Consider the following 15,672-nt stretch of genomic DNA (forward strand, 5'->3'; position numbering starts at 1 on the left):
ACTGACACCCACTGTATCTCAAAGGAGACCTGAAACACCTGACCTCAGCTGAAGGGTGTTTACTCAGACAAGAATAGGTCTGAATTTAAGAAAAATAATTTATTAAAGAAAGAAAAATACATACGTATGCATAAGAAGAAAAAAGTTTCTGTGAATTAAAGACAATGCTTATGGCAGTGAAAATATGATGTGGCACTGGGTGATGCTACGCTCTTACTGCATAGGTCTTATGTTTGTACAACGCTGCTGTAGAGCATTAAGGCTGATTACTAAATAGGCAAGAGATAAGCTTGCCTCTCTTGTATATTGGCCATACAGAAAGGTACCTGATCTATAAGTTTAGAAACCATTAAAGAAGCTTTGGTAGTACACACACTTCTCTACAAATCATAGCAACATTACATTTCTGGCATACAATGAGCAGCACTTTAAGAGAAAAAGACATCTCTTCCAGCCTTTTTTTTTCCCTCCTTTGTCTGCTGCAGAACATGGACTCTTGTTTTTTACCTATAAATAATTATTATAATGGGGTTTAATACTTCAGTGCTTGATCTTAAGCATTTAAAAGTAAACCACACAACGCAACACTCAACCCTCAGAAGGTTATCAACCATTCAGTATTTAAGAATCAAGGAGACTCAGAATTAAACAGAGCTGGTGCAGTTCTCTTCAGGACGTAAGAAAGGCTCAAAGCAGCACCACTGTCCACAGATTATCTGTCCTAGTGCAAGTTTCACAACATGCTGCAGGAGGCAGCACAAGGCACTTGGTGCATTTCAGTAACAGGTGGCACTTGAGTCATAGAGCAGAAAATAAACAGGTAGACAGGAAGTAAACAGAGCATCCCAGAGAAGGATATGATGGATTACAGGAAATCTTTTGTGAGGAGGTAACAAGAAGCACAGTGGCAAACATGAAAGAAAAAACATAATAAGCAGCTATTAGCATCTCAATGGTGGAATCTAATGTCAGAAGTAACGTGGAGATCAAACTAGCTCCTTCTGCATCCTCTCCACTCTGTAAGTCAACTTACTTCAGCAGCTCAAGGGTTTTGTGATCCAAGGCCAATCTGGGGTTTCCAGTCAGGTCCAGCTCTTGCAGTTTTGGAGGCAAGTTTTCAGGCAATGTGATTTCACTCAGTTCATTGCAGCTTAGATCCACACACTGCAAAAGGAAAGCAATCAAATAAGAATCCAGCTGGCATTAAGATCATTTGTGATTAAATGCAGTAATGTATGTTGCATGAGTAAGAGAGGCTGCAGTTGAGACCTAAGATGATTCATTTAATAAGTGATTCTTCATATGGCGTCTACAAAGTCTTCTTCCCAGATGCCTGGGACACCCAGAAATATGTTTGGCTCCATTTCCATTTCTGACCAGGTGCTTCTGACCTTGCTGCAACACTAGTAAGGTTTGTCTCTGCTCTTTGCAGGGACAAATACGGTCACCGTATTTTTATTAACAGGTGAGTATTAAAGAAAAAAATGCTACTGATGAAAATGGTTGCCACTCTTGTAATAGATAAAGGAAACAGACAAATGAAGTTAGGAATCAGGTAGAACAAGTGCCCTTGAATGACAAAATCCCAAACCAAACTATGTTAAAGTTGCATATCCATATGGAAAGTCAGTACACAGAAATCTGAACAAAGCTAGCTCTTCAAGCCTCTATACAGCAGGTATAGCAAACAAAACCAGACAGAATCTTATTAGAAGACAGAATAGGCTGATATTTAACCAAGAATACTATCCACATATTTCAGAATGATAATTTCCTATTTTCAACCTGGAAAAAGAAAGCAGACCTCAAAACCTCTGGTAAAACCGAGGGCTGAATAGTTGAGGGTAGGCTGCAGGGAGAATTTTCTTAGCTGCACACTTTGACTGACAAGTAATTTCCAATGATAAAAGCATGAAAACAAAAATCTCTTAGGTATATTCTAAGATACTGGGTCCTAAGCTGGACAAAAAAAGGCATAAGATAATCCACTAAAATTTGGAAAAGAAAAATCTCCAAATGCTGTTAATTATATGCAACACACATAATGACCCAAATCTCAAATCCTGAGGTTGTCTGATATGGAGGACTAATTATCTAGGAAGAACAAACTGCTGACATTATCTAAACTTGATATGGAAATCAGAATTTAAAATACATTATGCAAACTAAATAGCAGACAGCTTAGGAGAAGAGTTATGCCAATTTTTTAATTAATTTATTTATTTTTGTATTTCATTGCTACTCCTTGCTGCTTCCAGAGAGTCAATAATTACCTATCAGATTAACAAAGCTGCCAGCAGGCCTTGCTGTACTCAAAACCATCGGAAATTTGATGGAAGAGAACGTGGAATAAGGAGTACAAAATGAACAAAATCATTTCATTGTTCTCAGTACATGCCCAGTACACTAAAGGTAGTAACAGTCTACTGCAGATCCCTTGGTCCCCATGCAGTGATGAATATAGTTTATCCATCAGGTCAGGGTTTCTCTGATTTGATTTGTATTGTTTGAAAAACAGGTTAGCAGGGACTTTCTAATAGCTACATTAAACGTAGTTCTTATTCTACTCCATGGGCAAACAGCAAAGCACATTTCCTAATTGATCCTAATTTCCTTCTCATTTAGCCCCATCCATGCAGTGTCAGAAGAACAAGTGCAACTGCATGCAGGACACTGTGCTAGGATGGGCCAGGTGGTGCACAGCATTGAATATTCAGCATTTGCTCACTTGCAAATGCACAGGTGTAAATGCAGTACATCTCATCCATGGCTGACAGGGGCTTGAGTTATCTCCACTTGTGACTGAAGGTGGGCACATGAGAACTCATCTCAACTCAAAAGAAGGTACTATGCAAAGTATCTCAGAGACATCCACAGAGCTTTTTGAGGCAGAGGACAACACAAAACTTCTGTATCTTTAACTGGAGCATGTAAGATCAGCCTAGAGACAGCTGTCTTACTAAAATGACCTCATAGTTGGAAATCCTGGAGTTATCTTAAGTGCAAAAGCATGACCTTCTGTAATTAGCTTTCCCTCTGAAACAATTTCAAACAAAACAGTAACTGTACTACTAGCTGTTCTAGTAGCACTGACTCAAAAAATTTAATGTCAGCCTCTCAAGCTATTTAAGTACAAAAGCAGAGCAGCCATTACCTGAAGTAACATTTTCCCAAGAAATCAGGAGCGTTTGAATGCCACCTCAATTAAGATTAACCATTAAGTACGACAATCACAGTCATAACATGAAACTATACAACTCTACGCTTTGCTACAAGCAGGCTTCTTTCACCTAACTATAAAACCTGTACTCAAATTTTAACTTCTTAACTTGCTTTGGAACATTACAAATGCCCTCCAACATCAAAGAATGAGCTCCAGTTTAGCCTAGTAATGTATTCAGCCAGAAATCAAAAGCTTAAGCTCCAGCCCTGATCCAGAAAAATCACCAAGAGGCCACAAGATACCCTCTGCCTAAAGCACAGCTATCTGGCAACTACAGAAACTCATTTCAGCTAAGTCAAAACCAGGCTTAGGTATTGAGTAAGGCACAAAAGTGAAGTCCCACAGCACTGCACCCTCCCAGATGAAGGCAGTCCCACTATTCCTGCAGTCCCAGTGAATGAAATCCATGCCTCTTTCTTTCATTGAAGTAACTACAGGGAACCATCAGAAAGCAAAAACACTAGGTCTTCCATGAACACTTTGCTATCAGCTACAAAGCTCAGTAGAACATCAATGCCTTTATAAAATACTCACTCCCCAAAATGCAGCAACAGAAAGGAAGTTGTTGGTTATTCCTGACCAACATGTTTATGTTATCCTCCTTTTTTTTCCCCATGGTTAAAAATGCCCTCATACTTTTAAAGAAATATTTACTGTGCAGAGCCTTGCTCCCCACCCCAACTCTTCCTCTGAGAAGAAAAGCTTTACTTCTAATTGATTCTAAATGGTCTTCAGTTTCCTCTGACCATTGTTCCAAAGAGGGAGGAGTATTCAGAAATCCACATTTGTTTGAGATTTCCTGGCTAAAACCACAAAGCTCATCTTTCCATGTACTCACTGTCCAATCAAGTTATTCCTCCTGCTTCTCTGCATAACCCCAGACACTGAAGGACACTGAGGAGTCTAAGAACTTGACCTTTTGATTCTGCAGACTGTATGAAGGACACAGAAGTTGTTCTGATCTTGTGAATAGGTAACCAGTTCTCAAACCCAGGGAACAACTTTTCAGTCATACCACAAGCTTGGTGCACTACGAGTTAATCTCCCAACTCTAAGCAATGGAAATAGCATGCACCCCAAAATACTCTATGCTGTGGCCAGGAGAGAAGCAGAAACTTAATTCACAAAAGCTACACGGTAGTGTTCTTCAGCACAGTCAAGCAAAGAATGTGTCAGGAAAAGTGGTAATAAGCACAAGAGACGGATTAAACATTCTTCCAGTTGTCCAAAATGACTGCAATTATGAAAACAGAAGTAGCTTCCTAACCACCCAAATCTTGTGCTCCTGGAATTTCTATCCCCAAGGCCTATCCTATTTTGCAGCCTCTGCATTTTTTAAAGTACACTCTAAACAAAGTCCCTTCTACAGAATTAACAATTGCCCAAGAAGCAAGAGTTAGTTATGCATATTATTTATGTTAATTATGTGTAGCCCTTACAACATGTTTAAGTCATACTGCAATGGCCTGTCACAGGAAGACAACTAACAATTTATTGGCAAAGAAGATGGGATGTGGTAAAGATGAGTGTAAAACCAGATTTTGAGGCACTTCCTCCTTTCCTCTCAGAGGCAGCACAAGGGTGAATATTTTAAATAGTAACTCAGACAAGAAAGCAGCTGTCAGATCTCCACAACTGAGAATCTACTGCCCTGCAGCAGCAAGAGACCAAAGGGGAGAACAGAATTGGTCAAGTGTGCATTATTACTGTATACTTCGCAGCACATTCATGCCTTACCTTTATTTCAGAAAGCTGCATGACTTCTGGGAAGACTTCAATGCAGTTGGAGTGAGCAATTACAGTATGCATGCGTCTACAGTTCATGATGGTGGTTGGAATGGCTTTCAGCTTGTTACCACTAATATCAATTTCTTCCAACTCTTCCAGCTTGGCCATTTTGCTATAAGAATGAGAGTTTGAGATTTTTTTCTGTTACTACCAATGCATATTTTATTTTGAAGTGGTGGTAAAAGCAATGGTTTTCACTATTTCAGAAAAATAAAATTGCAGACCTCAGCCCAGCACAGCAGTGCCTCTCACCTCTCCTCCCATCAGATTCTAACAGTCATGGAATTAAATCTGCTTCTATAAATTTCTATAACACTACTTTTGAAGCAACTTATTTTGCTTACGTTCCCTCTGTTCATCAGTTCACTTCTACTCTTTTTCCTCCAGCTCCAGCTTTTCACTTCATCTCACCTTCCCCCCCTCCATTTTCTGACACCCTGCTCAGCTCCACCCCCTTATTCATCTTTCTCCTGCCACTGGCTGCTCAGAACCCCACACAAGGACAGCAATGTCTTTCCTTATTTATTGGCATCTCCTTTCCAAGGTTGTACCCCATCAGCTTTACAGCACATCTTACACTTGAAAGAATTCTGATTAAAACAGAGTGAACTGAGAGCACAGTAGTTCATCTAAATCGCTGCCAAGGGAGAATCTCCTTCAGGAGTGCAAGGATTTTTTCCCAGTGCCAAAGGGACACTTCCAGACTGTTACACTTACAAGTCTTCCGTGAGCAGAAGCCCACCAATTATAAGCAAAGTGACCAAGCTGGGGAAAACAGAAGACCTCCTTGCCTGACTTCAAAAGCATACTGCCTTCATGCTGAAAAGTACTCCAGGTGCAATCAAAACACACTAATACTGTGTAATGCAAACGGGTAGCGATGTGTAATAGGGCATAGCAGATGAATTCACCCACTGCAATGTCACCACATCTGAAATACAACCTGTCCCACTAGATCACTGTGCACCTTGTTTTTTGCTATGAAAATGTTTCACTTTGTTCACCAGCAGGCCAGGGCAGTAAAAGCAGTTACTCACCTTGCAGGGAAGCTCTGTAGGCGGTTGTAGGCCATGTGCAAAATTTTCAGGTGTGGATGGCCTGTTAACAAGGGTACACATTTATCCGTGAGGTTGTTATTGGTCAAATACAACTCCTGTAAGATGCTATGGGTCTCCTCAGAAAGGGTTGCTGGGGGAAGCATTTCCAGTTTGTTGGCAGAGGCATTAAGAAATCTCAGACTGCAAAGAAAAGTTGTGTGAGGGAGTTCAGTTTTGTCTATAAGTACAAACAGAAATTCTATTTGTAAGTTAAGATAGTTGCAAAACAAAGGTCAAAAGCACAAGTTCTCATTGATAGAAAGATGAGAAGTCTAGTATTACACCAATAAAACTTCTGATTCCATTTTTATAGGAGCCCATTTATGTGAACAAAGCATCAGCAAAATGAGTGTGTCAAAATGCCTCTATAGCTTTATTAAAACCTCAGTACTGCTAATATTGCTACAGATGTACCTTCAGGTAAGAACAAACCACATCATTTCCATACTTGTTCCACATAAAAATGAATTCCAAATCATCATTAACGAACCATGACAGTACAGCTACCCTTCAAGTGACTAAGAAGTCATTGGTAAAGAAGTCAGCTAACTTCTTTTTAAATACTTGCTAGAGATTGTTGGTTTATGTTTTGCTTTTTTAAACCTGCAGGCCTGAAGCAACTACAAAATATGACAGGAGTTTTCTTTGAATATTTGGACAACTAAGATCCAACACCAATCAAAAAAATCCCAAACAATAATTTATCTTAAAGGCTTTAAAGAGAAACAGAGCCAATATTCAATTAAATTAAAAAGTAAGATGCTTGTTGATCTTGCAGCAAGCAAGCCAGATCTGTGTGTAGTTCTGGAGCATCCCTCCCCTAGCAGAAATCATTGTCAATATTTTCTGAATTCCACAAGCAGCAAGGACTGAACAAACAGAGAAATGAAGTTACTCCTTCCTTCTCAAAGGACCCTTCCCAGGATGGGAAGAAGGCCTGCTGAAGAATAGGCCTTGCCTGCTCTTCTCAGCAATACTCTGCACACAGATGATTCACATTCCTGTAGGGGAGTCTGGTGATGGCAGGAGCACAGAGGGAAACATGCTGTTGGCATCTTAAGGGTTAGAATTCACACAGGCAATTCCAAACAAATGGGAAATTACGGCCATTTAGGCTTTAGTAATTAACTCTGGCACAACCATGCCTTTTCAAGAGAAACAAGACTGCTCTTCTTCCTCCCTCCCCTTTTCAGAAAAGGCTGCCTTAGAGAACTTGTGCTACAGAAGTATGCCTGTCAGGCTGCAGCAACATTCAAACCAGGCTGCACTGCTCCTACCACTTAATGGGAAATGGCAGTTGCAGTAGTCACGGTTGCATTCAAGAAACAGGACTTGGAAATGAGCTAGCTGAAGCCTACACAGCCAGAGATCAGGACACAAAAGGTGTACGTGCTCTTGTCATCAATCTCAAGAGAAAGCTATAAAATATTGATAGCTCTTCCCCTGCTCCACCTAGGCATGCAGCAATTGGCACTGACCTTTAGGTCTATTAATGAATGAAATGGATTTGCATGAGCCGCAGCTGGTTGAAACTTGCTCAGCAGCAAATAAGGGTCAGACATGCTACAGAGAAGTCACATGGAATGTCAAAGGATTTAAAAAAATATATTTCCATTAGAAGCAGAGATCTCTCAGCGCTGCACAGAACCGAAAGTAGGTTAGCTGTTTTACACAAGCAGAGTCGTCCACTATGGAGAAACAGCTTAATCCTTAGGCTCATTCATTATTCACAAGGGTGCTAAAACTCCAAAGGAGGAGGGGAAGGGAAGGATTAATATGGAGAAGGGAATAAGCATTTGAAAGGGTTTTTTCAGTAGTATTTATTTTAAAAAGATGCTGCTCAATTTTGCCTGTTAGGCATGAACTAAAAATACATTAAGCTCATTCAAAGTTGGATTACTAAACCGAAGCGCTCCGCATCAATGGCCTCTGTATTTAATTAAACACCAACAAGCACACCTATTACTACAGTACAGACAACTACTGCTTGGACAACTTGTTTCTAAAATCCATGATAATCTTTCCTCTTTTCACAAAAAAGGCACTTTGATTAACAGTAGAGCCATGGTACCTTTCGTACTGCTTGAAGTACAGTATGGCCATCTTCAGCTCAGTTTAGAAAGGTTTAGTTAATGAAAAGGTTGGAGGATGCAGGGAAGAATAACCTTTACAGGAATATGATAAAGATGAGAAAGTAGGAGCAGAATACTCCCAGGAAGAGGCACTTTAAGAGAAATCTGCATTTTAGGTATGTTCAGTAGGCTGCAGCAGAACATCCTGCAGCACTTCACTGGTACCTAATTTTAATGACTAAATGGAGACACAGATAACTTAGAGAGCATCCTACAGCTATGAAGTTCTAAGTGCCAAAGATACAAGTTTGTTCCAGTACAGCTGCCCAAAACAGCTGCCAAAGCTTCAAGAAAGAACATTGTTCTGATAATGCTGAAATGGATGCAACCTACTGCTTAGTGCCTTGATTCTAGCAACACTTAGGTGGGTAGAAGCATTTCCCCAACAGCTTAGGTCAGAAACCCTTTGGTAGTAGAGTATCTCACCTGTACCACACCTAACAAACACCTTCACATGCACACTCTCAGCCATGCAGCACTCAGAATTAGGATACTCACGCAGTAATCTCCATCTGTATTTTAATTCTAATGATGTCAGCTATCTTTTTGGAGAAGAGTATGTTGTTTATTACATGTTCCTTTTGACCAGCTGCTACATTAAAATGGTGAAAACATTCCCTAAAGATCCTTCTTTCAAGATATTCTCTCAATTAAAATAAGAGACACCATTTTTTGGGCAGGGAACAGGATGAACCAGCAGATTGCTCCTGCATACAGCTTTGTTGATTCTGTGCTATTTTATGTCCCCCCCAAAAAATCTATTCCTGTCCATCAAGCTTCACTTTGCACTGATTTAACACCGAAGTCCTTTTTCAGCTTATTTTCACACCCCTTTCTCCATCCTCATGCAGTGTGCCAGCTGCACATCTTAGGAATGCCCTCTGGAAGAGTAGAAATTTACTTGGGCACAACCGTTCCCATCTCACTTGTGCATGGACTTTAACTGATTCATGTTCCTTGAAGATATCCCACTCATATTGCTTATCAGATGGAAGCAGAATGTCAAGTATTAAGCTCAGTCCAAAACTAATTGTTTCCCCTTCCAGTTCCACCCACACCATTATACCATAAGCTCATGAAAAAAAGTACAGCATCACTACAAAAACCTGAATTCAGCAGCTTGCGCACGTACCAGATTATAATATAGTGAGGGGAGTATGAATTAACAAGTACTAGAAGAGTGCTGAGGATTAAGAAAGGCACTGGCAGAGAGCTACCAGAATTCTTCAGCTTTGACAAGGTGCAAATTCTCCTCTGGCATAATAGTATAAACGTTGAACTCTGGCTAGAATAGGCCACCTTTGGTTTTATGGGGTATTTAAAGTACAATTCCTTGCTAGATGTAACTTCTCCAAGACAGAAAATAATGGCTGTCCCAAAGAATACACTAGAATCAAGGACATGGATTGAATTCAACAAATCAGACCTACTGCGCATGCAGCATTCACATGTCTTTCCTATTTAAATCCTGAGAATTCTGAACTGAATTTGAACTTTTGAAAGCAAAGAAAGAAAACCTACTGGAAAATGCAAAAGGTTCTATTTCTTTTTTTCCTTCAACACTGATGTCTACTCTAGCATGCACAGAGACTAAATATAGACTGTTGTCAGGTTTCACTCACACAGCATCTCTCAGTTCCTCACCAGTTTCTGAGGCAGCCTGGCAAACTTGGCTTGTGGGTAAGACACGGTCACCATTGGAAAAATATAAGCACTCCAAAACACTTAGGAATATTCAACATTAGTAAGACAACACGGCAAAGTAACAGCAAGACAAAACTGAAAGCATTGATAAATGTTGGAAAGAATACTGCAGCTGTAAAATGAAATATGCAGAGAAATCAAGTTCTCCAGTTTGGCCTGTGCCCCAAGATCCCCGTCAGAAGAGAGCAATGAAATCAAAACTTCTTCAGTCCCTTCTGCTAAAACACGCCCTCACTTTCCGAGCAGATAATCCTAAAGTAATTTATGACTGAGGTAGCAAATGTGTGAGAGAGAAATACTCAAGACAGGTGTAACTAGGGAGAAAACATCACGGCGGTTCTGCCAACCTATTCCAAGAGGTTATTTCTGCTCCTGAAAAGGAAAAAAAAGAAACAACAAAAACGGATGGAAATGTTCAAGTGAACCCTCTTTCCTGTTGATGAACTGCCAAAAAAAATTTAAAATAAAAGCCCAAACACTTGACTGTTCTTGCTACCTCATCTCATACTTCCTAATCTATCTTCAGTTGTGCCACTAAAAGATATTCACAAATCTGCCTGCAAACCCTACCCTACCAGCAATGAAATAAACACAGCTAAGCATTTCTGCAATGAAAGTATGTGCAGCAACTGAAATAGCTCTTTGCATTCATTTGAATTTGTTTTCTTCTTCACTTTCATTGCATCTGTGACATGTACCAGTAGTTGTATGAAAAGGCAGCAATTGCTGTGGGTAGAAATGGCAAGTATTAAGTGTAAGTGGGTCATCTTCTAGAATTCCAGAAAAAAAAAAAAAAAAAAACAACACAGAAAACTCCAACAAAAAATAGATTCAAACTACAAGAAAAATTCAAAACAGTTTAAAACAGATGAATGAAGTTGAAAAGAAGAATCATGAAACAGACTAGATGATAGGCTCCAAATAGGCTCTACAGTTGCCACTACAAAGCAACAGAAAGCCCAAGATGGGCAGAGTACAGCTGCACACCTTCACTACACAACTACTGCTATTACCCATCTGATGGCTCTTGAGAGTCTACTATGGCTACAGCACTCATGCTAACTGGAAAGGGAAGCTTATGCAATGGGTAAACCTTGGACCTTCATCACTATTCCTTCGTTTTTAAACCTAACTTGCCATTACAACACACGAAGCAGTGGGTTTAAAGAAAAGGTGCAAGGTAACAGGTACAAAAAAAAAAAAGGTTAAGGATCCTGCTTGCAAGTTTCCCCCCCCAACAGCCATAGCTCTTGCATGAGTTCTGTATTTCTGCAGCATCTGGTAATGAGAAATGAACAGATTATCTGGCTGTCTCCACAGTGCTGATCTTGCCAAGAAAATCCCCACCCAGCAAGAGAAATCTGTGCTAACATGATCAAGATGTGCACACTTCCAGTGTAATAAACAGAACCAACTTCAGTCTCAGTCAATGTCTCACAGAAAAGGCCTTGATTTCTCCTCAAATAACAGTTTAAAATAGAAGAAAATTAAAAAAAAAAAAAACAAACAAAAAAAAACAGACCAAGAAAATAAATTATACTCTTCATCAGAGAATCAAACTTCTTAATTGGCTTTGACGAATTAAGGGAGAAGACTGATGTCTGTAGATTTTATGAAGAGAATACATTTTTCAGTATTTTGCTTGATTTTTATGAAAGCGACATTGCCTGTATGTGAACCAGAGCCCTGGCTTCCCTGCCTTCCTCAGGTCTTCTAGATGTCAAAGCCTACCAGCACTTGCCCAAGGCAATTCAGAGCCACTTAGTCAAATCGGATCAAGGAGGAGAAAGTGTTCATAATTCACAGCATGAGACTTTGAGACAAGATATTATCTGTCAACCAATAGACTTGAGTATCTTTCTGAAAAACAAACTAATCTTTTCATGCTGCAAAAGCTAAGTCATTTTATGGAGAGATAAGGGTTCTGCAATATGATTTGCCCAACATTACACAGTGGGAAAAGATCATGGCAGAATGCTCAGGCAACCCCATTCTCTTGACGTGTCTGGCAGCACAGACTGTGCTTCCCAGGGAATGCTTTGAGAAGATACACTTTTTTTTTTTAAACAAGCAAACAAAACCCTAAATATCTTTCCCCAGTCCAGACTCATGGCTACTGACAGATGCAAACATTTGAAAGCAAAGCAAAGAAAAAGTACTGTAGGAAATTCCAAACCTAGAACTGTTACACTGAGGACTAATCTGCACTGATATTTTCCTTCACATGCATCACTTCTGCAGCTTTAGGAGGAGTGCCAATATGAACAAAACATTAAATGCAGTCAAAAGCAGTAATGGGGTAGACAACATGAGAATCTCCTCACGACAGCTTCTATACCACAAATGAGGAGGCTGCAGTGCTGAGGAAGTGCCACAACAGATAAGCATTGTTGACTCCTGTGCCTAAAAACACATGCCCGATGCTGTCTGAAAGCTGCATAATATCAAGGCTGCAGATAGGAAAAATTCTTAAGGTCTAAATTAGCCATTTAAGAGCATGTTTTTCAAAAGAATTTTAACATTTCTTTTCAGCACACGTTTAGCCAACGTATGGAAGTCTAGCCCCAGTCTTAATTTTAGTCTGTGCTTCTTCCTTTTGGCATCCCAAAAAAAACTCAGACCAAACTGTTCATAGTTCTGTAGCCCTGTTTAAAATGGTGAGTTGTGACCAAAAAGAAAATTATCCAGGTTCTCTCACTACCAAAATTGCACTAATCTACATTCCAGACCTACAATCTATACGTGAAATTTACAGAAGTAAATCTCTTTGCTTTTTGAGATGCCAGTAGCTTTCTGAATCTGATTCAAAGTTTCTTTCCAAGTTAGCAGACAGGAAAATAGTGTTACTGTATTTTAAATTGACCTAACTCTGCAAACTTCAATAAAAGAACTTGCACAAGGTTTCATTTCTGAAGTTCGTACAATCTCTACTGAACAAGAGTTTCAGAAGTCACCCTCAAGACCGTTATAGCTGCTGACATGAAACTTCTCTGCCACATAATACACTTTGAACGTCACCATTTTTGAACAGAAATATAACAGGTAATTGCAATTATTACAATTGCAGCATTGCTGAGTTTCATTGTTTTGACTGCACTTCTAAGTAAAGTCTCAATTATAGCAGTAAATTAACATCAGAAAAAATTTGCTGATAATCAGTTTGTTCTTAAGGTTGTACCCTAGTTAGGGCTTAATGGGGACAGGTATGCAATAGTCTAAAAGAGAAAGTATAAAAATCAAGACTGAAATGTCATACTGGTTCCCAGAAACAAAACCTTGTCCTAAAGAAATCTCTCCTTTGAGAGATAATCTCCTTGGAACATAATTCTGCAACCTTGATACTGTGAATCCCAAAAAGTTTAAACAGGGGTTCCCACCAGAATGGCAGAAAAATGGGGGGTTGTAATATTATTAACTAGGCGATGATTTGTGATAGAGAGAAATCACTGTTCCTCTTGCTTCTTTACCTCCCTCAAAACCCAGGAGCTACATGTTCCTTTTGTCGCAGTTCAGACCAGAAATAAAACCCTGCAGCACCAACTCTGACTGTTAAATTATGTATAGGTTAAAATATTCAGAAATACCGAGACTATTTGTTAAAGTGCAGAGGTGCAAAGAACACTGACACCAAGCAGGGCAATACCATCCACCATCCAATTATGCTATGAATCCCTGGTATTTTAATCACAGTCACTTCACAGGATATGTTTAGATCAAGGAAGAAAGATTATGAAGACTTTGAGGCTACAGGAACAGCAGTACAAAAACAACCAGCCAAAAATCAGATGAAGTGGTGACACCAGCTAGATTAGCAACAAACATTTGAAAGGCATAAAAAATTCACAAAGCGAGGACACAGGAATAACTGAGTTATTCTGACATCCTTATGCACAGATCTTGTTTTGTTTGATGGGTATAAATAAGTTCTAGCCTGTGACTGAAGGGATGGAGTGGGGGTAAAGCTTTCACACTCCATCAAGCGAGACTAAGAAATATATATTTAAAGAAACTGCCACTAACTCATCTCAATGTATGTAGCAGAAAATAGCACACACTTCACTTTACAGTTAGATATCAAGAAGTAGGTGTTCCAGCAGAAGCTCAGTAGAGGAAAAAAGCTACCATATAAGGCAACAAAACTAGAATAAAGAGAATTTGTGTTTTGGTGAGCTGGGCAGACATCTGTTCTTCTCACATAAAGTTTGGCAACTTTCAAATTAGAGGAACTCTCAGATTACCCTTTCAGCTATGAAATGAAACACAAAGTAAGGTTTCTCACAGACAGGTTGGAATTCCTTTATATTTACCTGTCAGCTTTCAGAAGTAGGTTAGATGGCAGTTCAAGGAGCTGGTTGTGTTGCACATCCAGGACCTCCACTTGTGTTCGTTCAAGCCGATCTGGTAGCCTTCCTAACAAGTTATGTCCTGCCAGCAGTTTACGCAAGCTGCTGTTGTAAAACAACCTGTAAGAAAGAAAAAACACCCCGAATAAGTAAAATCTCAGCTGAAGATCTGCTTAGTGATCTCCAGCTTGATGCCACAGTTCATTACAAAAAAGTGATTCAACCAACTGATTAGTAGATACTGCAATAGTTACACACAGATCTGAGAATATCTTCCCACTCTCCACCAACTTCTTAAAAAGGTAAAAAGGTTGTTCAGAGACAGGGAAGGAGATGCAAGGATGATTAAGGAGTGAAAGTAGCAAGAAAGGGTTACGTTACTGCAGCATAAAAGACATGGACATTTAACGTGACGGTGAACTCCGTAATCGCTAACAAGGGCTGCAGAAAGCTGTGGGATCCCTCTAGTTAGTGAAGGAACTTCAGAAGTGCAGGTGAAATAACCCCACAAACTTCATAGTAATTGATTCATCATGTACTGATTCAATCCAGCGCAGTTCCCCACCCCATGTTTTCCTTTTCCCTTAATACCAGACAAACATAAAGCCTCCTTTCCAGTTCTACAGCAAATGAAATTTATCTAATCGGCTTTACTTTCTTGAGCTTTTACAACCGATAGATGACCCCAAGTCCCATCCCCCCACTCTGCTTTTGTGGGATGTTAGGGTATACTAGGGATAGGGAAAAAAGAGCAATATGAGGGGAAAGGAAAGACTGCTTATTTTAATCAAACAGTAAAGCTAAAATCTGCAATATAAAAAACTTAAAGAGTTTAAAATCTGCACCAAATAACCTCAAAAAAGGCAAAAGTGTTGCTTTTAAGCAGAAATCACTTTCAACAAATTAAGAAAAAAGAGATTATTCTGTCTGCCACCTATCTTACATTCCTGCTACCATACTCTTCAATCTGGCAAGCCCGAGGGCCGTGCTGACCCATTTCAAAGATTCTCAAATTACTCAGCATTACAGCAAATAATCTTCCCTCGGTTTCAATGATCCATAGACCCATGAAGGGCCTTCCTTCTCCCTCTTTCCTACAATCCATCAGGTCACTGGATTATTGTGCCAAAATAATCAATGAAGTATGCTGAGCATTTTCCCCTTGACAGATACGGTCATACTCCATATCCGCGTGCCAGTGTTAACAGTTATCTCAGTTGGCTGCATCATCTGAATTATGACCATGGATACAGGTCAACTGCCAGACACATCATTACATGAGGTTCAATGCAGAGTAAAAAGATTTATCATACAGTGGTATGCATATTTATTATGTTTTTTATACTTTATATTTTTTGCTCAATTACAATTTTACATGAATGAGA

General features: G+C 39.6%; 1 protein-coding gene across 1 annotated transcript in view; it reads right to left on the minus strand.

Moving 5' to 3' along the window:
* PHLPP1 (PH domain and leucine rich repeat protein phosphatase 1) overlaps nt 1-15,672 on the minus strand; it is a 133,776-nt gene that overhangs the window by 9,755 nt on the left and 108,349 nt on the right. The window contains exons 10-13 of the mRNA XM_085220322.1: nt 14,252-14,407; nt 6,049-6,249; nt 4,961-5,123; nt 1,034-1,164 (exon numbers count right to left, since the gene is read on the minus strand). Of these exons, the coding sequence (XP_085076448.1) occupies nt 1,034-1,164; nt 4,961-5,123; nt 6,049-6,249; nt 14,252-14,407 (651 nt within the window). The remainder of the gene's footprint in view (nt 1-1,033; nt 1,165-4,960; nt 5,124-6,048; nt 6,250-14,251; nt 14,408-15,672) is intronic.

Source organism: Meleagris gallopavo, chromosome 3 (genome assembly GCF_905368555.1).
Source record: "Meleagris gallopavo chromosome 3, MGAL_WU_HG_1.1, whole genome shotgun sequence".
NCBI lineage: Eukaryota > Metazoa > Chordata > Aves > Galliformes > Phasianidae > Meleagris > Meleagris gallopavo.